Source organism: Poecilia reticulata, chromosome 9 (genome assembly GCF_904066995.2).
Source record: "Poecilia reticulata chromosome 9, P_reticulata-male-v2, whole genome shotgun sequence".
Taxonomy (NCBI): domain Eukaryota; kingdom Metazoa; phylum Chordata; class Actinopteri; order Cyprinodontiformes; family Poeciliidae; genus Poecilia; species Poecilia reticulata.
In genome coordinates, this window is record NC_088838.1 from 17653540 (window position 1) to 17678235 (window position 24696).

At 40.5% G+C, this 24696-nt stretch overlaps 1 protein-coding gene across 4 annotated transcripts in view; it reads left to right on the forward strand.

Annotated features, from left to right (window-relative positions):
• The first annotated feature begins 96 nt into the window (after positions 1–96).
• acacb (acetyl-CoA carboxylase beta) overlaps positions 97–24696 on the forward strand; it is a 28017-nt gene continuing 3417 nt past the window's right edge. Inside the window, exons 1-48 of one of the 4 annotated variants that reach the window (XM_008418723.3) lie at positions 97–211; positions 1729–2254; positions 7344–7476; positions 7561–7699; positions 7802–7911; positions 8016–8097; positions 8180–8278; positions 8406–8515; positions 9433–9543; positions 9637–9846; positions 9943–10113; positions 10233–10394; positions 10476–10639; positions 10949–11099; positions 11191–11294; positions 11384–11465; positions 12655–12800; positions 12888–13038; positions 13133–13267; positions 13394–13540; positions 13618–13806; positions 13883–13983; positions 14337–14425; positions 14512–14636; positions 14744–14857; positions 14939–15052; positions 15965–16054; positions 16153–16271; positions 16653–16676; positions 17900–18040; positions 18137–18236; positions 18324–18431; positions 18514–18570; positions 19133–19174; positions 19290–19505; positions 19633–19788; positions 20069–20272; positions 20353–20508; positions 20589–20711; positions 20799–21068; positions 21176–21273; positions 22743–22863; positions 22946–23056; positions 23594–23737; positions 23814–23934; positions 24033–24129; positions 24209–24305; positions 24391–24526. In XM_008418723.3, the coding sequence (XP_008416945.1) occupies positions 1749–2254; positions 7344–7476; positions 7561–7699; positions 7802–7911; positions 8016–8097; positions 8180–8278; positions 8406–8515; positions 9433–9543; positions 9637–9846; positions 9943–10113; positions 10233–10394; positions 10476–10639; positions 10949–11099; positions 11191–11294; positions 11384–11465; positions 12655–12800; positions 12888–13038; positions 13133–13267; positions 13394–13540; positions 13618–13806; positions 13883–13983; positions 14337–14425; positions 14512–14636; positions 14744–14857; positions 14939–15052; positions 15965–16054; positions 16153–16271; positions 16653–16676; positions 17900–18040; positions 18137–18236; positions 18324–18431; positions 18514–18570; positions 19133–19174; positions 19290–19505; positions 19633–19788; positions 20069–20272; positions 20353–20508; positions 20589–20711; positions 20799–21068; positions 21176–21273; positions 22743–22863; positions 22946–23056; positions 23594–23737; positions 23814–23934; positions 24033–24129; positions 24209–24305; positions 24391–24526 (6376 nt within the window). In that variant the 5' untranslated portion in view covers positions 97–211; positions 1729–1748. Of the gene's footprint in view, positions 212–1728; positions 2255–2337; positions 2759–4555; positions 4705–7343; positions 7477–7560; positions 7700–7801; positions 7912–8015; positions 8098–8179; positions 8279–8405; positions 8516–9432; positions 9544–9636; positions 9847–9942; positions 10114–10232; positions 10395–10475; positions 10640–10948; positions 11100–11190; positions 11295–11383; positions 11466–12654; positions 12801–12887; positions 13039–13132; positions 13268–13393; positions 13541–13617; positions 13807–13882; positions 13984–14336; positions 14426–14511; positions 14637–14743; positions 14858–14938; positions 15053–15964; positions 16055–16152; positions 16272–16652; positions 16677–17899; positions 18041–18136; positions 18237–18323; positions 18432–18513; positions 18571–19132; positions 19175–19289; positions 19506–19632; positions 19789–20068; positions 20273–20352; positions 20509–20588; positions 20712–20798; positions 21069–21175; positions 21274–22742; positions 22864–22945; positions 23057–23593; positions 23738–23813; positions 23935–24032; positions 24130–24208; positions 24306–24390; positions 24527–24696 lie in introns of those variants that run through there. The other 3 variants (XM_008418724.3, XM_008418726.3, XM_008418725.3) reach the window with 3 other exon arrangements.

Genomic DNA, 24696 nt, shown 5'->3' on the forward strand with positions numbered 1-24696 from the left:
AACCAGATTCTTAGGAGTACGCTCCTGTAGCATCTGATGGTCAGACTGAACACTTTAACAGTGAGACGTGTTGTATATATAAACAATCTTTGTAGGACTAAGCTTCCGGGGGGAGCTTGAGGCTTCTCTCCACGGGACTGCTTTACTATCCCTGTCGGGAGAAGGAGGAGCTGACCCGGGCGGACAGAGGAGGACACGCCGGTGACTGTTGGTAGGTGACATTCACGTCTGCATCTGGCTTGGGAAACGATAAACGTGTGGCTAGCGGGTTTCGCTGAGAGGCCCCTTATTTCTCCCCACCCAGTTAAACAAAAATTATTTCTTTTCGGTAAAAAAAAAAAAAAAACAATAAAAACGTGTCAAAGTTTTATAAAGTTATACTTATAAACTATGAGTTTCAAATCAGTTACTTACCGTAATATTTCGCGAAACTAGCAGCTAGCAGAATTGCTTATTTTTTTGTTGCAGTGAAAGTAAATGATCAAAATGTACTGCTATCTATGACTGATCACTTTGTAACCATACCATTTCACCTTTAATGTTAGCACTGTTATCACGTTGAAAAATAGGCATTTGTGGTGTTTATTTTTAAGCTCATAATTCGACAAAGTACGAGTCAGATTGTGGATATAAACATAAATCAGCCCGCAGACGACAAGACACAGCTGTCTGATATGTTGTATTACTGTCTGTTGAGGTCAGCATGGAGCTAACCTCTGTTTAATTGAACGGTAACATCACTTAATTTCAATGTTGGCTAACAAAATGTACAGGAACTAGCCGCTGTTTCGCTTCGTTAAGACTTTCATTGTCACTTAGAAATTAAACGTGTTTAAAGAAACACTCATGTGATGCCGATATTAACAGAGAGGGCTAACACCTTCTTGTTTACCCTCGCAACAATCTTCACAGTTTTTTTTTTTTAAATTGCTGTAATTCATTTAAAATACATTTATTTATTTTTTAACTTGGACCATCCAAGTCATGGTAACCACAGTTTGTGTGATCTCCGTTCTCCTCTCAGAGTTGACCTTTGGCCCACTTTGAGCAGCCACACTTAGCTCCCATGTCAGCTGTCTAGAGCAGCCTGTTTACTGGACCCGCATGGTTGGGAAACGTCTCCTTTCAGATCCTGCTGCCATTCAGAGACACATACCCCCACTGATAAACAGGGAAGAGGCTACAGCTTTTCATTATCACTCCTGCTCACATGAAATGGACTAATATGAGAACCTCCTTATCTCTTCAAAGGAAATCTCTTCAGATTAGGGTCGTAAACAGAAGCAAATACAGCTAGAAAAACCAGAGTTTTCTCAGTTCACTTGAAGTCTAAGACAAGGACATAAGACACGACTGATTCTGCATCTCTGTGACAATTATCATAACCATAATTCATTTTATTGTGAGTGAATGTAGACACACAGCTGAAACTAGAGCTAAGTTCTCATATATAGGGCGGGCTTAAAAATAAAGTCTCAGATTTAGTTTCAATTGCCAGGTTTAATTGATTTTTTCCACACTTTCTTTTCAGAAAAATAAATTACAAATGACAGAAAATATCTTCAAAAGGTGGCTCGTGTGAGTTAGTGATGGAGTCTTAGGGCTGGACGATGACGATTCCTGTTTAATTATGACAATTAATTATGAATTACAAATTAATTTAATTACGATGAAATCAGACTAAACCTTTCCTCTCATTTGATTATCTCCATCTTGTCCTCCTTGCAGCCTCAGGAGGATGTCTTTAAATGTTCCTGCTTCCAGCTTTGGCGGTCATCTGGATATTAATATTGCTATGGATAAATAAAACCAAAACAGCAGCGATGCATAGGTCAAACAAGAAGTCAGAAGAGGAGTACGTCTCTACTGCAGAGAGCAGCTCCCGTTCACGCCAACGTTCCCTGTCGACAGCTGCTCCCAAATCCAAATTCAGCAGTGAGTCTGCAGATGTTTCAGCCAAAAGAGCAGAGCCTGATCCTCTGCAGGCCTCCCTTAAGGTAAATTCATGGCAGCCACTGCCGCTGCAGACCACCCAGAAACCCGCAAACACCGTCCCACCGATGCTGAGCCCAAGGGCTGCGGCGAGGGAGCGTCTGAAGTTCTTCCTCGGTGCATCCGAGGATAATTCCTCAGACGACGAGGTTCTGGTGACAAAACCTCCGAGCGGTGCATCTCAACCTACGACTTCTGCTCCAAAATCCGCCGCTGAGTTGGTGCCTGCTGATGTGTTGTCGCCCAGCTCTTCAGTGCTGAAGTAAGAGTTTGTTAAAGTCGATCCAGTTCCCACTGTCAGGGCTCAGTTTTACTGCTCTGCTATGTGACTTTCTAAAGTTTCTGACTAACCTCTAGCAACAGGATTGTCTTCCAGGTCTGATCTTTGCTCTGAAACTGAGTGGTCTAATATTAGTTTAGCACATGTATAGTGTCTGGCAAAATGTTGTTCCCCTTGTTATCACCTGACCGCACAGAGCCGTGTTATTGCTGCCAAACATCTCGGCTCTATTATTGGAACCAGAGCTCCGGCCTGTGACTTTCAGAACTGAAGTTTGTGCGACCTGGGTGACAACACAGTTATCGGGCTTTAGCTGAGTTTTAGATTTCACCCCTTTCTGTAAAAACCTTTTGAAGTTAGCGGATATTTTGTTTTAGGCTGGAAGGGATGTTGTTTGATGGCGGGCCAGGGGAGTAGTTCAGTTTATCGCTATGTGCTCTGCTTGGCATGCTCATTCCGGGAACCGCCATCATGAAAGAGAGCAAGGTAGGATGCACACTGTGAAATATTATTGCTTTTTAATGGCTTAGATCATATTTTACTTTTCAAAAATATTGAATAGATCGTGCAGGGTTTCACTGCAGCCTTAAAAAGTCTGGAAAATGTGAAATTTGTTTGCATAATTTTCCAGGTTAGTTGTGACACAAAGTTACTAAATCCTCTGTTTTGGATCTTTCTACAAACAAAATAAAAATAGCAAACTGTGCTTATTGAAGGTCTGCATTTAATCTACTGTACTCTGTTCTGTGTTTGACAAATTCACAAGTTATACATGTAGAAATATAAATGATCTGATATAGCTGAGAGAAAAAGAAACATTGCTAATCTAAATAAGTCCAGATGCTGAAAAAAATGTGAAATACTCCTAGACTACGCTGACAATTGAAAGTCAATTTCAACAATGTGGGGAACCTACGGTTAAAACCTGACAACTATTTCTTAAGTTATGTTTCCATAATGTATCAAAAACTACAGGAAATGTTTAATTTTGCACAGGAGACGAGTCGGGAGACAAAGCTGTGGTTAAGTCATAAAACAACATTCCAAGCCTTTTATTTTGTTCAGTATATCATCTGGAAAGTAATGGTGCGAGTACAAATTTATCAAAACATGAGAATGTAGCTTAACTGGCAGACTAGACAAGGAAATCCTTAATCATAGAAGCAGAAAAGAAGCCCAATTCGAAAGCCTTATAAGTTGTTGCTGTTGTAGTTTTCCACATATGAGTCACTGCAAGCCATTGAATTAAGTCAGAGCAACCTTCTGCTTTTAAGAGTCATTGTCCTGCAGGTTCTGGGTGGGTTCTGTTGGATTTCATTCATTTTTATCTCTGTGCACAACCCAGGTACGTTAACCAGTTTCAGGACCCGACCAGAACCCCTCAGTGTAAATTACCTTGGGAAATAGAGATTTGGTTACATATAAAAACAGGCTTTAATGCCAAAAAACGATCAAATGTTACAAGCCATACATGTCATACGAATGGATCAGATACAGAGTTACATTCACCGTACAGCGCTGCGGCCACACTTAACAAACCTTATGGGTGTAACCAAGTGAGGCAAAGATTGTAGCGCGAGTTTAACTTTTTATTCTTCACTGCAGTCTGTTCCCTCCCCAAAGGCTACACAAATCAGTTTCAATCTGTCTACATATGACTGCCCGACAGTCATGCATAAACATGGTTATGTAAGCTGCAGCGTCTGCATGTAAGCAGATAAAAAAGGCTAAAAGTGGTAGAGGAAAACGGAATCCATAACAGTTCAGACTCAAATCCCCAAATCAACAAAATTCATTGATCTCCTGAGCCTCCAGTCTCCATTTTTTTTTACAGCTAATGATGAAATTGTTTAAGTCAGAACTGTTTATCGTTCTGTTATCTGCTCATTGAGAACCACTGCTCTTTTGTGTATTTAGGTTAATATGTCATATTTTATGTAAAAGAGGCTGGAGCTGATGGACCGTTGTTAACCACCAACTTATCTAGACATCAAAACAAGACAAAACATTTCTTGAATGATTTCTGTTGCTGTACCTCTGCTGAAGTCCTGCAGCTTTTATGTCAACTAGAGGATTTTTATTTTCTTTGAGTTTGCCGAACATATCAATGATAATAAAAGACAACATTTAAGTCTAGAAGCAACAGACAAATCCAAGTTCAAACAGAGAAGGGGGGGTTGGTCTCTGCATTGTTGCATATTTGGAGTGAGCAGCCAACAATGTGCCTCAGAGGATCTGCAGATATTGTGCTGCTGTTCATGTGGGAGGGGGGAAGGGAGGAGGCTGGCTGGCACCCAGGAGGAAGGACTGTGTGTGGAGACCTCTTTGTTTTGGTCTGTGCAGAAATGGCTCTAAAGATCCGCTAAAGAGCCTCAGCTTTGTAAAACGGTGCGAATAATGGAGCGAAATAACTTGTTTCCTTACCTCCAGAGGTGAGTGTTTTTTAGAGAGAGGCTTTACTCTTCTCTCTCTGATTAACCCAGTGCTTTGATAGCTGCTGCTGCTGCTGGTGCTTGTTTGGTATGCAAACAGTTAGCTTCTAGTTTCAGCAAAAATACGGAAAAAATAACTGATAGGTGCATGCTGGGAGAGTTTGAAACAACAGCTGTAGCAACTTCTGCAGACATGCTAAAACAGGAAATGGATTGTTTGCTGGGGATCACACAGGTCATTTCACTTCATCGCTCAGTTTTAAGGAAATGATGAAAACATTACTGTTGGTGGGTTTTAAAGGAAGGATGTGCACAACCAATAACTTGCTGGGTGTGACTTTGTCATGAAACGGTGCTGTGAAAAGCTGGCATTGTTTTTGCACAAGCGGTTTTTCTTAAAATACCCTCCTCATGATTATGATTAGTCAAATCGTTCAATACAGCACAAGCACGTTTAAAGTGACCCTCACCAGCTCCATGCTGCATCCATGCCACTGTAAATAACTCGAAGCAGTAAAAAAAAAAAAAGAAAAAAACCGTTATCAGGTTGTATTTTAATAGCGGGCAGTATTTCCTCAGTGAAAGGTTACAGTACAAGAGCTAAAGTTCACAAGAGCTCAGACACGCAGTAATGCTCACACTCGCAGGTGTGTTTCAGATCTGACGCGGGTCCGAACCTTTATAGGGTAAATAGGTTCTAATGCTCTGACAGATAGAGAGAAGCCTCAGATACTAATGGTATGTACTTGAAACATTTTTGAATCCAATTTTTATTTATTTTTAGCCGAACAAGTAGAAAATGGTTTATTAGTTTTGGCGGTGATGAGTGTGAAGTGTGTTAAAAGCAGTGGCTGTCAAAGTTGGGGTAAATCCACAGTGGTAACAGATTATCCATGTCATGCACAGTACGATTAAAATCTGTTCCTACAAATCAATCTACAGTATAACTGTGTAGTTGATGCGGCTGGTGATGTCATTATATCTTTAACTGTTTGAAGAGCAGAGCCCAAAGAATAAGGAAACTGAACTGCTGCTTAGGACTCAACCACTCAGCCTGTCCACAAAAGGCTCCTGAATTCTCATATATATTTTAGAACTCGTTTTGTTGCTTCCAGTCGTCTAGTTCAGTGTTTCCCAACCCTGGTCCTAAAGGTGCACTGCCCTGCATGTTTTAGATGCTGTCTTTTTTTAACACACCTGATTCAGAGGATTGCAGTTCAGCAAAAGCCTGGTAACCATTAGAATTACATTTCTAAAGTCTCTCCATGAAAGATTCAGATAAAAAAATAAATTAAATCCATATTTGCTCTTAATTTAAATGTTGTGACATTTATTTTACACTTTGAAATAGTGAACAAGTGTACTAACTTTTGTTGAGTCATAATTTAACGTTATTAAATGGATTCCAAATCTGTCAGGGTCAGATTTCTCTTATTCCAATGTTTTTTTTTTTTGTTTTTTTTTGTAGAACTGATTTTAGGATTAAATCTCTTTGTCAGTCAGGTGTGGATGGTAAGACATGGAGAGATCCTGTCTCTCCATGTCTTACTTAATGGTATTATATCCATTAAGTAACAATACCACAATTCATGGTATTTACTCGTTAATTAAAAACGAAAAAATGTGATATATTACCTAGTCGGCTATTTGTAGCAGAAGGAACAAGTGTTTGAACCGAGATCACATTAAGATAATACATTATTTCCTGTCTATTAATCCTAAACATGGATTATTTTATTGTTGTTTTGATTTTAACACAAACTGTAGGCCTAAATTTAGAAACAGACAGGAGACGGGGCTGGGTTACTTATAGCTGAGGAAAATTTTGTTAAGGTGCACTTTTTCCTGGAATCTCATTTAAAGGTTTGTTAAATAGTATGATTAAAAAACATCAGTGGTTTTGAAACGAGCATTTTAAAGCCTTCTCTGAATTAGTTTGCCTATCGTCAGTATAATTTCTATTTCTGTAGAATTTCCCTTTTTTTAAGTTCCTTACAATCAACTGTGAAATTAGTTAAATGAGCCAAAACTTATTGACTCTGCAACATTTATTTGCTTTTGATATATTTATTACTTTGGCTTCAACATTCAAGTTAATATAAATATTAAAGTTAATTATTTTTTCAGATTTTCTTAGTTATCCATTTGTGAGCGATAAGAGTGCTTTTTGGGAATTGTCTTTTATTTGCTTTCTTCACTTTAGGTTTAAAGATTTGTCCCAGACTTAATGATAAAGGGAAACTTTCCCCATTACTCAATATCAAAGTTTTATTTAGTCCAATTGCAAAACATGTGCAGTTTGACCCAGTGACTAGAAAGTGGAATAAAGGTAAAAGTCTACATCAGTGTGTCATTTGTTCAATATATTTCCATTTTGTTACTTTCAAAACTGGTAAAACGTGATGAAAAGTGAAATAATGAGTAAATAATTGTCTAAGTTTGTGTTGCTAATGGAGAGTTGCATAATGGTGTCATTTTAGAGATAAGATCAGAACTAAAGTAGTTGCACAGTCTGTCTCTGCCATTGAACTTTCCCTCTGGTTTTTGATTTTCAGCGCTGTAATTCACTTCAACTCTTTGTGCTCCTTTGGCATAGAAAACGCAGGTAGAGTTACAGACCTTTAACTTTCCCTGTGCAGGCCTAGCATGTCTGGTCCTCACTTGGTGAAAAAAGGACGTGAACACAGGAAGATGGATCTCCAGAGGGATTTTACGGTGGCCTCTCCTGCTGAGTTTGTCACTCGATTCGGTGGCAACCGGATCATAGAGAAGGTACGAGTAAAAACGCTTATTTGGCTTGTTTTTACGATCCAGAGTCAGCTTCTATTCAGTATAGCTTCTGTTTCTACGACGCAGGTGTTGATCGCCAACAATGGCATTGCAGCAGTCAAGTGCATGCGTTCTATTCGCCGCTGGTCCTATGAGATGTTTCGTAATGAGAGGATCATCCGTTTCGTGGTCATGGTCACCCCTGAAGACTTGAAGGCTAACGCAGGTCATTGTGCTCTATTGCTCAGCAGTTATAACCACAATCCTATCCAAGTTACAGTGAAAATCTAATGGAAACGGTGAGTCTGACACTTTTTTTCCTGTGCAGAATACATAAAAATGGCTGACCATTATGTGCCTGTGCCCGGTGGCGCCAACAATAACAACTACGCCAACGTAGAGCTGATTGTAGACATTGCAAAAAGAATCCCAGTGCAGGTGCAATTCTGTCTAACTTATTTAATTCTTCATTATCTCCACGATAACAGGCAGAAGTCCCAAATAATCACATATTGTTTTATGCGCTTGTTGTTTTAATGTAGGCTGTGTGGGCCGGATGGGGTCATGCATCTGAAAACCCAAAGCTACCGGAACTCCTGAACAAATCAGGGATAACATTCTTGGGTAAAACTTTTTTTAAAGCTTCACAGTCTTCATTGGATTTAGTCCCTTCTCTTCATCTGTCTGAGCTTGCTGTGTTTCTCAGGTCCATCCAGTAAAGCCATGTGGGCTCTTGGGGACAAGGTGGCTTCGTCCATTGTTGCCCAGAGCGCTGACATTCCCACACTTCCATGGAGCGGATCAGGTGAGTCATCACTGGGCCTCACAGGCAAAGTTCAGACAGGCCTAGTTTTTTTTTTTTTTTTTTACAAAGTCCAACATTTGCAGACTGGGTCTCTGCTGGACGCTTGTTTATGTTTTAATGTGTCCAGGTCTGAGAGTGGCGTGGACGGAAGAGGACCAAAGACGGGGATATGTAGTCAGCGTTCCTCCAGAGATCTATAAAGAGGGCTGTGTTCATGATGTAGATGATGGTCTGGCTGTAAGTGTATTAATTAAAAAAAAATCTATTTTGCCTTATTTTACAAATGTCTCTAATGAAATGTTTATACACTACCCTCCACATTTATAGACATGAATAGAAATCCATCTTTTGTTGCACTTCTATGTTAAAAAAACAACAAAGTAATTATTTAAAAATTATTACCTTGCTAGTCCTTTAACAACCTGCATGCATAGAGAGAGATCTTTGACTATCTCTAGTTGTGTAACCTCTACATCATCCAGAGTCCTGCATCCTTCTCAGCTTCTCTTCAGCTCAAACCACATGTTTTTTATTTATTTATTTGTATTTAGGTTTGGGACCTGAGATGGTCCTAGATGAAGGTTGATTTGGTGTCTGCTAAACCATTTCTGATGATATTTTGGAAGCTCAGTGTTGTTGTAGAGTTATAAGTATTCTGGTTTGCCTTTTTGGGGGGTTCCAACTACTATTACCAATACAAGCTGGTATATATTTTCGCAGGTTTACAGATTGAAACACGAAAAGAAAACATTTTTGGAATTTGATATTTTAAACTTTGCATGTGACACTGGTTTAAAATTCAGAAATGCTTAGTTTGTAGTTCATCCAGACAACTTTCATTATATTCTTAGAACTTGAAGCCATATTGGTTACTGAATTTGACAAGTAGCTGTTTTCTTTCTAACTTGAATGATATTTTTCTTTTCATTTTGAAGAATGGCTACCAGAAATAGTTCTTTTTTTTTGTAGTTAAATCTGTTACGTATTGAAATGTAATAAATATTTCAGATTAAAATTGGAGATTTCTGTTATAATCAGTCTGTGATTATGATTCTCTAATAAAATATTATTTTTAAGGCTTTTTATGCATCTTCATCAAGGCTGCCAGTCAGTATGTTTTTTGCCAAATGCTATAATATATTTTCTCTGTTCAGGGAGCTGAAAAAATTGGTTATCCGGTCGTTATCAAGGCCTCTGAGGGTGGAGGTGGAAAAGGCATCCGAAAAGTTGAAAATTCAGATGAATTTCCAAGTTTCTTCAGACAGGTTTGTGTTCTTATGGTTCATGATCCAAAACATTTTATCTTTTTGCAATTCGCTCCCTGCATTCAACTCTTCTCTTGTCCTCTGTGACCGCAGGTGCAGACAGAGGTTCCAGGATCACCCATTTTTATCATGCAACTGGCTCAACATGCAAGGCACCTGGAGGTGCAGATACTGGCAGATGAGTACGGAAATGCAATCTCCCTGTTTGGACGGGACTGCTCCATCCAGAGGAGGCACCAGAAGATCATAGAGGAGGCTCCCGCCACCATTGCTCCACCTTCAACCTTAGAGCAAATGGAGCGGGTCAGCTTGTCTCCGCGCTTACTTTTTATGTGGCTGATTAAAGTTTTGCCGTGTTTGAGAACAGTTTTGTTTCTTCTCTCTCTCTCTCCAACCCAGTATGCAGTGCGGATGGCCAAGATGGTGGGCTACGTCAGTGCCGGTACTGTGGAGTATCTCTACTCAGAAGACGGCAGCTTCCACTTTTTGGAGCTGAATCCTCGCTTGCAGGTGGAACATCCATGCACGGAGATGATCGGAGATGTAAACTTGCCAGCTGCCCAACTTCAGGTAGGCTCCAGCTGTGATTTAAAAGAAGTCAACAAAAAAAAAATGTTGCAAATGTAAACTGTGGGCCCTCCTTGCATCAAGACAGTCAGGTCTTTAACAGTCAGTGTTTAATCTGGTAGATTGCGATGGGCATCCCTCTGCACAGAATTAAGGATATCCGAGTGCTTTATGGGGAAAGTCCGTGGGGCGACTCCATCATCAACTTTGAAACTCCAGACTGTGTTCCTAATCCAAGAGGGCACGTAATTGCAGCCCGCATCACCAGCGAGAATCCAGACGAGGTAACGTTTCGTCTCAGCCCACGGCTGTCTGTTTTGCACTTCTGTTTTCCCTACTGATTGTGATCACTGGCTCATCTTCAGGGGTTCAAGCCCAGCTCCGGGACTGTGCAGGAGCTGAACTTCCGCAGCAGTAAAAACGTCTGGGGTTATTTCAGTGTGGGGGCCGCTGGTGGCCTCCACGAATTTGCGGATTCCCAGTTTGGGCACTGTTTTTCGTGGGGAGAGAACCGAGAGGAAGCCATCTCGTAAGCCTGTTTTTTTTTTTTAGTTTTTTTTATTGGTGACTGATCTTTATGTAGTAAAGCCTTCGGGGGCTTTATTGAATGTGAGTCATGACTAAATAATGTCATATCTATACTGATGTTGTAACAACCCCTAATGTAGTTAAACTAAGTGCAAATTGAAGAGTCCTGTCAACTTTGTTGAACCTTTACACGCTTGTTCTAATTAATGCAATAATAAAACGTGTGTAATAAATCTGTATAAGGTGAAATTTCTAAGAATATCTTCTGTAGATGAGCCGATATTTGAAAAGCATTTCTGATGTCCTGCAGAAACATGGTGGTAGCGATGAAGGAGCTGTCCATCAGAGGAGACTTTAGGACTACGGTGGAATACCTCATCAAGCTTCTGGAGACGGAAAGCTTCAGAAACAATGACATCGACACTGGCTGGTTGGATCACCTCATTGCAGAGAAAGTGCAGGTCAGAGTCTTCATTCTGCAGCGGGGTGTTTTTTTTGTGTTTTTTTTTTTTTATGGTTACCTTGTGTTTGAGAACGGTCCTAATTCTGCAGGCAGAGAGACCAGACACCATGCTGGGCATCGTTTGTGGAGCTCTGCATGTTGCAGATGCCAGCTTCAGGAAGAGCATGTCGGACTTCCTGCATTCCCTAGAAAGGTCAGCAGATATTCTCCTGCCTCAACGAAGTCTCACTGTTTCACTTACTGTGGGTTTAAATGAAGGGCTTTTATCTTCTCATTCTGTAGAGGCCAGGTGCTGGCGGCAGACAGCCTGCTCAACTCTGTCAACATCGACCTGATATATGAAGGAGTCAAGTACTGTTTGAAGGTAGCTCTTCTACTTTTGCATTAATACCTCCTGATGGGGTACATTAGCAGTTTTTCTGTTACATTTTGTCTTGTTGCAGCCACAAACTTCCATGTGTTTTGTTGAGATTTTATGTGATGGACCAATGCAGCTGCATTATTTGTGTCATAACTTGTATAATAACCTCTGTCACATTGAATGAACTTTGGCTGGACCATTCTAACACATGAATATGATTTAATTGTATCATTGAGGGTGCGTGAAGGATTTTTATTTTTTTACAATGTGAACCTTTGCACTTTCCAAAGTTTTTTGCAGATTAACAAGATTGCTTTGTGCTTCATCTATCTTTCCATCAACTCTGACCAAAGAAAAGCATCCCCACATCATGATGCTGCCACCACCATCATAGGTCCATTTTTCTCTGCTGCACATAGCATTCTGTTTGTAGGCCTTAAAGTTCAGGTTAAGTTTTATCTGAACACATCAGCTCATTTTAGTTGTTCTTTTCCCACATGGCTTTTTGGAAACTGCAAAAGGGGCTGCTTGTAACTTTCTTTTTTTACAATTTTCCATATTGGTCATATTTATGAAGCCTTCAACTGATGGTTGTCCTGCAAACTAATTTCTGCAGCAAAGTTGAAGTGGTGTTTCAAAATTGTTGCTCTTCTTGCCTGACCTTTTAGTTTATGCACACAGTTGTGCCGAGGTCTTGCCCAGTTTGCGGTTGCTATACTCTTCTTGTTTTTATTTTTGGAGGATAATTTAAAGGTTGCTGGAGTGTTTTTTTTAATAATGTTTCATAATCTAACCTTACTTCAAACATTACGACAAACCTTTCCCTTGGCTTGCATACTGTGTTCTTTGGTGTTCATGATGGTTTGCTAATGTTTAACAGACCTTTTGAAAGGCTCACAGATCAGATGGTTTTATTCTAAGATTAAATTACTCACAGGTGGCCTCTATTTACTAAATAAGTAACTACTGATGGTATCTGATGGCACATGATTTTATTTAAAGTATTAGAGTAAAGAAGGATGAATTTTTCTTTTCCCCCACTTGATCCTTATGCACCGCTTTGTGTGGATGTCAGTCTATTACACAAAATCCCATATAAAAAAGCATTGTTTGTGGTTTATTGAAAAAAAAAAAAAGTTAAATGCCTATGAAAAATCTTTATGTTATAAACTGTCCTCTGTTCTGGCTTCAGGTGGCTCGCCAATCCCAGACAACTTACGTCATCATCATGAACGGCTCGGACATTGAGATAGACGTCCACAGGTTGAATGACGGGGGCCTCCTGCTGTGTTATGATGGCAACAGCCACACCACATACATGAAGGAGGAAGTAGACAGGCAAGACTTTCTCTCTGAGACTCACAGTACTCGTCTGTCTCCCTGACCTCATGTTTGCTCACTTCCCACGTTGTTTCATCGCTGTAGCTACCGCATCACTGTCGGTAACAAGACCTGTGTGTTTGAGAAGGAGAGGGATCCCACAGTGCTGAGGTCTCCCTCTGCTGGTAAACTGCTGCAGTACACCGTGGAGGATGGAGATCATATTTTTGCAGGAGAACCTTACGCAGAGATTGAGGTTTGACTGATTCTGGGGAGAAAAAGAAAAATGTTCTGTTTGTGTTACCGTCCGTTTACATTTTACTCCAGTTTCGAATGTGCTTTGTTCTCAGGTGATGAAGATGGTGATGAGTCTGACCGTGTCGCAGTCTGGTTGTATACACTTTGTAAAGAGGCCAGGGGCGGTTCTGGAGCCCGGCTGTGTCATGGCGCGTATGGATCTGGACGACTCCAGCAGTATACACAGGGTACTTTAACTGTCACTTTATGAAACAAAGATTGTTTTTTTTCTTTTTTTATATATATATATTTTGTCATTTTCACACTGATATTTAAGGCAGTGTTTTGTTTTTTTATTTTGGCCCCTGCTGCAGGTGGAGCTCAACACAGCCACTCTGCCGCCCCAGCAGCCGCTACCTATGGTCGGGGAAAAGCTTCACCAGGTGTTCCACAACGTGCTCGAAAATCTGGTCAGAGTGATGGACGGGTACTGCCTCGAAGAGCCTTACTTCAGCACAAAAGTGTGTATTTACCACTCTGCTGTCAAATACACCTAAAAAATACAAACACGTGACATTTTCATGTCTCTTTTGTGCAGCTGAACGAATGGGTCGCGACCCTGATGAAGACCCTGAGGGATCCGTCTCTTCCACTGCTGGAGCTTCAGGAGATCATGAACAGCGTGGCCAGCCGTATCCCCCCTGCTGTGGAGAAGGACATCCGGAAGGTCATGGCTCAGTATGCGAGCAACATCACCTCTGTCCTCTGCCAGTTCCCCAGTCAAAGGGTAAATCCATTCAGTGACCACATGCTGACTTTAAACTGCTTTTTTTTATTGATAATTTTTACCTGTTTGATTTCAGATTGCTAACATTTTAGACAGCCATGCAGCCACGCTGCAGAGGAAGGCTGACCGGGAGGTTTTCTTCATGAACACTCAAAGTATTGTTCAGCTGGTGCAGAGGTGAGTTGACTAGTTTTTTTTTGTTGTTTTTTTTTTGCAAAAATATTAATTTAAAGACATGTTATTCAATTTCTAGCCTGGGCCTGTCTGCAGATATCTCATTATTATTTACCAGTTTAGATCCTTTCTGCATAAGCTTATAGTCGGTTGTGTGATGACTCTAGGGGCTTTGACCATTTTCATTTGATTATGTTTTGGCTGTGACTGGCCAATACTTAAATGTGAATCTGATATTATTCACTGATCTTATCTCTATCTGCAAAGGTCTGATAATCAGCCTCTGTCCCCTTCTGCTCTGCGTGTTTGAAATGGTACAAGACATACAGCATGACAGAAATGTTATATTTGTTCAGATATCGCAGTGGAACCCGTGGTTACATGAAATCTGTGGTTCTTGATCTGCTGAAGCGGTACCTGCAGGTCGAGATGCAGTTCCAGCAAGGTAACAGGACTCACTTTACTAACCGCATGTTTTTCACCGAAGTTGTGGTTTAGCTGAAACACTCACACCACGTTTCTCTCTTGCAGCTCACTATGATAAGTGTGTGATCAACTTGAGAGAGCAGCACAAGCCCGACATGAGTCCTGTGCTCGACTACATCTTTTCTCACGCTCAGGTGTCCAAGAAAAACCTCCTGGTGACGATGCTCATTGTAAGGCTCTCCTCCTCCACCACAGATGGTCTAAAGTTGTTATCCTTTGTACATCGAGAGGTGTGATCAGAAGTGCGGCTGTAATGTGGGCTTGTGACTTTGTGTAGGACCAGCTGTGTGGACGTGACGCCACCCTTGCAGATGAGCTCATGGCTATTCTAAATGAATTCACACAGTTGAGCAAGATGGAAAATTCAAAGGTTGCACTGAGAGCCAGACAGGTTAGTCCCCTACTAAAAAAAGTATACTTTTTATTTTGTAGCACCATAAGAAGACAGCTGAAGTAACATATCAACTCTTAGGTGTTGATTGCCTCCCACATGCCATCGTATGAACTGAGACACAACCAGGTGGAGTCCATCTTCCTGTCAGCTATTGATATGTACGGCCACCAGTTTTGCCCAGAAAACTTGAAGGTGACACCGACGTCCATCTCTTCATTGTGTATTTGGTTTGCTTTGCAATGATGTGTGAAGACATGTTGCTTTATGCAAATAATGTATTTGAGACTGTAGCTTATGTGATGTGATTTCCAGCTTTCACAGATTTAGTATGCATCATAGAAGATTGTGACATGAAATTCACAACTTATGAATATATGGCTAAGCTCAAAGTTATTCATCATAGAGAAAGCATCCTGGTCAAATTGAAATATTACCTTAAATCTTAACCTACCAGAGTTATGAGATTAACTGTGCACCACAGCATCACCAGCTGCTGTTCTCACTTATCAAAATTTAGATATTACTCAAAGGTAGCAGCAATGACCGGAATTATTGATCATACCTGCAAGTTACACTTTGAAGAAATTTGTTTTTATGCAGTGATGAATATTCACTCCCCTTGATTTGATGAATTTATAATGTGGCTCCAACTGCAGGACAGCCTGACCTATTTTCTGATCAGTTCAGCTAATATTTATCTGTTCACTTGGGGTACTCACAGAGTCTGTATAAGACATTAAACCTTCAGCCCAAAATGGTCAAAAACAGGGATTTTCTCGGCTCTGGTGCATTAAAACACTTTACATCTTTCATCCCAATACCCAGGTACTATTCAAAACTGAAGTGCACCATGAGCAACTTTCATAAAACGTGTTTTATTTTATTGACACTGAGACCCACCAAACCTGGCAAGCTAAGCAGTGCAACCCAAAGGTTTAGCTTTGTGTGGAGACATGCGTTATGCTTGTGACAGTCTCTTTGCTGCAACGTAAACATCAATAGCACGTTGGCACAGCATTAGAGGATGTAAAACCGTTTCTCTGTTGAGACCTTTTCCTGATGTAGATTAGGTTTAGACTGAAGTGCGTTTTCTATTTGGCGCAGAAACTTATTCTCTCCGAAACCTCAATTTTTGACGTCTTGCCCAACTTCTTCTATCACGCAAATCAAGTTGTGTGCATGGCTGCTTTGGAGGTAAGTTGAATCAAAGTCAAACTGAGAGATTTTTCTTCTTTTTGATTTCTGTTTAGTTCTGTATTTTTAACTGGTACTTGTGTTTTCTACGCTCCCAGGTGTATGTTCGCAGAGCATACATTGCCTACGAGCTGAATAGCATCCAGCATCACCAGCTGCTGGACGGAACGTGTGCCGTGGACTTCCAGTTCATGTTGCCGTCATCGCACCCAAACAGGTGATGAGGTTCCCTTTGATGACGCAACCTGCTCACCTTCTTTCTTCCACATGGGAATCGAGGTGGCATGTTAGCACAGCGTTGGAGGATGTAAAGCTGTTTCTCTGTTGAGACCTTTTCCTGATGTTGATTAGGTTTAGACTGAAGTGCTGAATTGTTGCTTTGTCCTCAGTAGTAAAGGCAGAGAGCAGTCTGTATGCTGTGGTCACAGCTGCTTACGGCTAACTTGGAATGCAAACGGTTTTCTTCCCACTCAGTAATAATATTAATGTGCACAGTTTTGTAGAGAATGCTTAAGTCTACTCATTCTGCACAAAGGTACCTCCAGGTTCCCCTTGATCACTCTCTGCTAATATTCACATCTCAATCATCTTATTTCAGAGGGAGCAGCCCTACTCTGAGCAGGTAGAGTAAAGCTCCTCCCCACCAACCAGAGCACTCCATCGTCTCTATAAATGTTTCACAGCAATGCATGTTGGATGTCGCTTTTTCCCTGCCGTCCACATAAGGTTCTTCTAACAAGCCCTTTCTTATTCACATTACAAGCCAAGCTTCTCTAGTCGTCCTGTCATTGCTTCTCTCTTTTTTTGTGTGTGTGTAAAGCATTTCTGAGCAAAAGCCCAACTTTTATTTGTTTTATGTTTCTCGTAAAGAAAACAAAACGAGGCAAAAGAAACCTTCAAGCCTGAGATTTCAGTGATTGCTGCTAAATGTTGAGCTTGCAACCTCCAGAATTGGATTTTAACCATAAAATCTCAATCAGATCTCAAGATTTCATGGCAATCTGTTCTGGGTAGCAGTTCTTAATTTCCTTTAATTCAGCACGTGAATTGACGGCTTTTGAATTTTGGACTTGAACAGGAATCACAGACTTATGACTTTGGTATAGAAAATGGGAGATTTTAATTGGTCAAACATTTACATGAGGAAGCGAAATGTTTGGGAGTTAAGGGGGATTTATTTAAAAAAATGTTGTGATTTTTAATTTTATACATATATATGTACTTTTTAATTTTATATCACATCAAAGATCTTCTCATTGTTCTTTTCATATGTTAATAATTGCATATGTCATATCTTTTCAAAGCTAGAGATTTTACTTTGTCACTGATGCAGGAAAGCTCAAGTCCAACCACTTTCATGACTCAGGAGATCCAGTCCAATGGAAGTCAGCTCCAGGCTAAAAGATTAAAGGGAATTCTGCCAAACATATTGTAAAATAGCTTTGATTTACCATGAAATAACACTAATTTACCAGTCAAGAAAGTGAAAATAATATATATTTTTAAAAATCCAGTAAAATGTGATTTTGCCATTTACTCACTCTTGGTTGAATACGGATGTTTGTCACGAAATTTTGATAAGTTTAGTTGTTGTGAATAATGTTGCTAGCCGTAGCAAAAGCTATAAATGGGATTTTAGACCCACGCTGGACTTGCATAAGGACTAAGACTTCAGACTTGTATAACCTTGACTCTGCAGGTTTCATTCATGTAAAGTTTGATGTACTTTGTTAAACAAAAGATAACATCTCTACCTGCTTTATTGCTCTCTGTATGAATTTCTGCACATTTCCTCGAAGCACTTCCTCTCCCTGAGATCATTTAGTTGCTCTGTTTTCGGTTTAGGCTTCCGGTGGCAGCAGGCGGATTGGGCCAGTTTAACGTTCAACGGCAGAGCAGTGAGCTGCTAATGGACGGAGCCTTCTCTCCACCTTGCCAAAGAATGGGAGCTATGGTAGCTTTCCAGTGCTTTGACGACTTCAAAAGGTCACCACTCTCTAAATGATTCATCCTGTTCAGCACTTACAGTGAACATAAAAATATATAAATAACAGGGGATGTTACTTTTCCTGATCCTTTCAGGAATTTTGATGAAGTTCTGTCGAGTTTCGCTGAACAGCTCATGGAGGGAGCTTCGTTCTTAGAGTCCTGCTCTAGTTTCTACGAGGAGGAGAACATGAAGGTGGGTTTGTCGCTCTGTAAGTGTTTGCCATGAAGCAAAAACCTGACCTGCTTCTGCAGCTACCAGTTTCTCCTCTGTTCTCCGCAGAATAACAGGGAGAACCCCATCCACATCATTAACGTGTCGATAAAAACAGCAGACACGGAGGACGACGACGCCTTGGTGAAGGCCTTCACTGCCTTCGCTCAGTCAAAGGTCAGAGGTCGTGTCTGAAATAAGACTATCGTTTTCATTTCAACTTTTAATGAGCCAAATTTTTCTTCACATATATTTACAGAAAGCCATTCTTTTTGAGTATGGGATCAGGAGAATGACCTTTTTGATTACTCAGAAGGTAAACGTTTCTGAAACTTCTTTTCTTTTTTTTAAATATATTTTAAACATTCATTTGTTTTTACTATACTTTTATTGTTTAACTGTATTGTATTGTTAGTTTTTGCTATAAAAGGCAAATATAACTCAGAATTTTCTAAAACAACTAACATCTCAAATTAATGCTACTTACTTCTCCTGCTTTGCTTCATTTAATAATGAGGTTGTACTGGTTAAGATGGGAGGCAAATATATAAACCAGAAAAACACAACAGTAAAGATAAAATAAACAAAACAAGTCAAAAATTACCTGTATCTCACAACTTGATGATAACCACATTTTGCCAAAGCTGCTGAATACATGTGGAGATTATTCCACATGTTTTAGCAAATGTTAGAACATTTTCAGTTGTAGTTAATTTTGTAAACTAATTCTACATATTTGAGTAGGTTTAATATTATACTAATGTAACAAGGTAAGAACAAGGACTTATTTTAACAACTGCAGTCGACGAGCATCTTAAGAAGTTTAAATTTGTATTAACATTTTTATCTCATTGTTTTCTGTTTTCTGTTCGATTCAGAGAGAATTTCCAAAGTTCTTCACATTCAGGGCTCGAGATGAGGTGAGTTTACTTTACCTTAACCACTGTAATAAAAGACAAAAAAAAAAAAAAACAGCACTTTGGCCATCTAAACAGCTGTTGATTCTTCCTTCTCCATTTTGCCGCTTCTTTTCAGTTCCAGGAGGACCGAATTTACAGAAATCTGGAGCCAGCTCTGGCGTTTCAGCTGGAGCTCAACCGAATGAGGAACTTTGACCTGACAGCAGTTCCCTGCGCCAACAAGAAGATGCACCTGTACCTGGGAGCCGCTCGGGTCCAAGAGGGCGCGGAAGTGACGGACTACCGCTTCTTCATCCGGGCAATTATGCGCCACTCAGATCTCATTACAAAAGTAAGAAGAAACTTAGCCAAGAGCCTACTGACTTGTTTGACTTTGTGTTTTAGTTAAAAGGGGGGAAAATATATATATAAATTGTGATAATATATAGTTGCATCTGATATACTTTTTTTGTCATCAGGAAGCTTCATTTGAGTACCTTCAAAATGAAGGGGAGCGGCTCCTGCTGGAGGCCATGGATGAGTTGGAGGTCGCCTTCAATTACACCAGCGTTCGCACAGATTGCAATCACATCTTCCTTAACTTTGTCCCTACTGTCATCATGGACCCATCTAAAGTCAGTTTGCAATCATTTCTTCTACTTACTGTAAATTACTGAAGCTTGCAGAAAGAGTGGTGTCTCATTTTATTTAGCTTGCTGGTGTATCAGTAAAATTCACTACAGTTTAAGGTTATGACTTGGAAAAATGTGTTGTTTCAAGGAATGTGCTTGACTTTGCAAGGTGCATCATCCACCTCCTTACCTTTGCAGGACAATTCAATGTTTATTGCTTCACTTGACAAATTCTTTGCTTTGTACTTTTTGTTTATCCTTGTTCTGATCTTTTGTCCATCAGATTGAGGAGTCTGTTCGCTCCATGGTGATGCGCTACGGCAGTCGCCTTTGGAAACTGCGGGTCTTGCAGGCCGAGCTGAAGATCAACATCCGCCTGACACCAACTGGAAACGCAATTCCTATCCGCCTCTTTCTCACTAATGAATCAGGCTATTATTTGGACATCAGTCTGTATAAAGAAGTCACGGACCCAAGCTCTCGACAGGTGAGGACTGAGCATTGATTAGAGATCTTGTTATCTGCGCTTTGTGGCTTAAATTCATCCCTTCGACTTTGCTCGTGCAGATCATGTTTCAGTCTTATGGAGACAAGCAGGGTCCGCTGCACGGCATGCTGATCAACACTCCTTATGTGACCAAAGACCTGCTGCAAGCCAAGCGCTTCCAGGCTCAATCTCTGGGCACCACATATGTATACGATGTCCCTGAGATGTTCAGACAGGTGCTGCTTACTCACTGACCTGCACTTATTTCTGCTGTGATGACCTGCACAGTTTCACTTTCCGTAAATTGTTATTTCAGGCATTGTTCAAGCTTTGGGTTCCTGGAGACAAATGTCCTAAAGACGTGCTGATCTGCACGGAGCTCGTTCTGGACGCGGAAGGTCGACTTGTTCAGATGAACCGTCAGCCTGCGGATAATGACGTAGGACGTTTTAAAGAACATCCAAATCTACTTCCGCCCTCTTCCCGGTGACTAAACGCTGACATTCATTCTTGCGTTTCTCCTCAGGTAGGAATGGTGGCCTTTAGGATGAAGATGAAGACCCCTGAGTACCCAGAGGGCAGAGACATTATCGTGATATGTAACGACATCACTCACATGATCGGCTCGTTTGGTCCTCAGGAGGACGAGCTGTTTCTCAAGGCGTCAGAGCTGGCTCGGGCCGAGGGAATCCCCCGCATTTACATCGCAGCCAACAGCGGCGCGCGCATCGGACTCGCAGAAGAGGTCAAACATATGTTCCAGGTGGCCTGGATTGACCCAGCGGACCCCTACAAGGTCGCTGCCCAAACATATTTAAATATTTTAATTTGTATTTAAAAGAAAATTTGATATTATGTTTTGTTAACATTTTTGCTATGTCTTTCTTATACTTTCTTCTGCAGGGTTTCAAATATCTTTACCTGTCGCCCCAGGACTACACCCGGATCAGCTCCACCAACTCCGTCCATTGTCGGCATGTAGAGGAAGGAGGAGAGTCCAGGTGCAATACTTGCTTTGCCTTCAGATTAAAGCACCTATTTGAATATTTGACTGAAGCTGGAGAGCGATATATTTCAAACTGCATTTTTGGTTTCTTAAGTAATCAGGGTTCTGGAAAAGTATGGGGAAATTTTAAACGTATTATGAACTCTAATATTAAAGCTCCAGCAGAATCTGGATAAAGTGAGACTTTTAATCATCTCTGGATTATGACATGTAATCACCACAAACAGCATTTTTAAAATTATCACCAAAAACTGTCTTCTTATGGTTGGAAGGTGCAAAAAAGAGAAAAAACCAACATACCTTGTTTTCCGCACTATAAGGCACACCAGATTATAAGGCGCACCTTCAATGAACGGCCTATTTTAAAACTTTTTTCATATATAAGGCGCATAGAATAGCCGCTACAGTTAGGGTTGCCACCGTCCCTTACAAATGTGTATGTGTAATAATAAAGAAATGGTCCCCGAGTACTTTGTATAGTAGTCTGCCCCAGTCATTGTTTCACTCGGGGTGTTGGTGTTGTGATATTGTGCCCAACTGCTTTCTGGGCAACACAGACCAACCGACACGCTGCCGCCGCAGCCTCTGTCTCCTCTCCTCAATGTTGGTCCATATATAAGGCGCACCGGATTATAAGGCGCACTTTTATAAGGCTTTTGAGAAAATTGAAGGCTTTTAGGTGCGCCCTATAGTGCGGAAAATATGGTATATATCTGTGTTGTAAAATATCCAGATTGATGTAAATGTAATAAATGTGCAGAAACGAGTGCCTGTACCTGCTATAATAATGTAAACTTTGATGTCATATTTTATTATTCCTAGTACTGTATTATTATGATTCCAATGTCGTATTGATCAGTTTATTATCTAATTTTTTATTGATAACTAGGAAAGTAGTTCTTGTGTTTCACCCAGTTTAATCAGTAATCAATTTAAAATCACATTATTTCAAGATTGTGATGTTATCTTTCTGTTAGTTCAAGAAAACAAGAAGAAGACGTCATGAGTACAAACAGCTTCAAGAGTCAATACATCAATATTTGTAGATATTATGACATTTATATCATAACTATACTTTCAGTGGTATACGTTTTGATATTCAGCTCAATCTGGAGCTGAATATCAAAACTCATGACTCACAAACCCCAAACTTTGTGAGTCATGAGTCCAACAGAGTGAACTACTTATAGTAAACACCAAATAGTGTAAGAAAATACACAAAATGCCTTTATGCAGATGTTGTTAGAAAGGTTTAGACATTGAGAAAATTAAAATTTGTAGTCTGGAAAGGTCTATAAATTTAAAACTCAAAATGTTTAAACCTGCTTCTCATTGTGGAGGCAGTGTGATGCACAGGCATGTAATTAATATAAAAATGAGTGGAACTGAAATCAGTTTTAAACCATTTTATTTTGTTATGTGGGATAATTACAGTGCCTTGCTAATTAGCCCTTCTCCTTACAGATACATTATCACCGACATCATTGGGAAAGACGAAGGTCTTGGCGTTGAGAACCTGCGCGGTTCAGGCACCATCGCAGGGGAATCTTCTCAGGCCTACAAAGAGATCGTCACCATCAGTATGGTGAGCAGGACGTGCGTCTGATTCCCCTCGGAGGAGAGAAAATGCCAAGTCCTTCTGATTTCCCCCCCTGAACTGCACACAGGTGACGTGCCGAGCGATAGGAATCGGAGCCTATCTGGTCCGTTTGGGGCAGCGAGTGATCCAGGTGGAGAACTCCCACATCATCCTGACCGGAGCTGGTGCTCTTAACAAGGTTTGCTTTTCTGATTCCTCCTGGGTTTTTTTATCAGCTTAAAATAGAAATGTTGTTTTTAGAGGGTTTGTGGGCAAATACCTTGATTTATGTAGATGTCATGATTTTTTTTGTTTTTGCAGCATGAATTGTTTTTTTTATTGTATAAGGTGGCCAAAGTGAGCTGCTTGGAGATGAGAAATAGAAATATTTAGAGCTCAATTCTGCTATAAAGTACATTGGTAAATGTTTACTCTCTCTGTTGCACAATAATAAATTCTAAATACAGATCCATAAACAAATCTTCATTTTAAATGTAAGAAACTGAAATAAGTACTAAAGAACACTTTAAATAAATGATCATTAAGCTAACGTGATGAACATTAATCGGCATGATAAAAATAATAATGGCGATGTAAATACATATTCAGATAATTTAATCGGCCAGTGAGTCTAGTGCAGATTGTTCAGGATATGAAGCACTTTTAACTATCATTCTAATAAATTGTTTTATTCTCTTCCATCAGTAATCAGCCTCTGTTTATTTTTTCCATCCAGGTTCTGGGTAGAGAGGTCTACACCTCCAACAACCAGCTGGGGGGAATTCAGATCATGCACAACAACGGTGTCACACACACAACCGTCCCTGATGACTTCGAGGGCGTCTTCACCATCCTGATGTGGCTTTCTTACATGCCAAAGGTTCTGCTGAATATTTGGATCTGAACACGGCTGTGGCGGCCGGGTCATTCACTGACGTTTCTTTATGTCCTCACAGAACAACCACTCCCCCGTCCCCGTTAGAGCAAACACAGACCCAGTAGACAGAGAGATAGAGTTTGTTCCCACTAAGGCCCCTTACAACCCCCGCTGGATGCTGGCCGGCAGGCCTCACCCCAGTGAGTTACGCCCTCCAAAACAGCGTTTATGCCTAAAGCTGACAACCAGCCCAATAATTTCTTTTCTTTTTTTTTTTTTTTTGCGTGTACATTTTTAGTGTCAAGAGGCGTGTGGCAGAGCGGATTCTTTGACCACGGCTCTTTCATGGAGATCATGGGGTCCTGGGCTCAAACTGTCGTTGTAGGAAGAGCGAGGTAAACTGATCTGACATAGTCTTTGTGTGTATTAACTAAATTCATCTATAATATGAACATGTTTTCTGCGTTCATGCAGGTTGGGAGGAATCCCCCTCGGTGTAATCGCTGTTGAAACACGCACAGTTGAGCTCACCATCCCTGCAGATCCTGCAAACCTGGATTCAGAATCTAAAGTAAGTCAATACCTCTAAAAATGTTCTTTTTTGAGGAGCTAAATAATAAAACTTAAAACGCTGATTGTTTTTGTGATCTCATCAGGTTCTGCAGCAGGCTGGCCAAGTTTGGTTTCCAGATTCTGCTTTCAAAACGGCTCAGGCAATTTGTGACTTTAACCGTGAACGTCTGCCTCTCATGGTGTTTGCCAACTGGAGAGGCTTCTCCGGAGGAATGAAAGGTGCAAATCCTCTTAGTTCTGCATTTTTTTCTGGTTGCAACACTTTTAGACTGAACTAAAGCTGCATGTGTTTCAGTTTTGATGTGTGGATCATGAATGCCCTTTGAGAAACTGGGTTTTTACTTGTGCGTTATTTAATTTTCTCTTGTCGCTTTATCTTTGTCGATGCA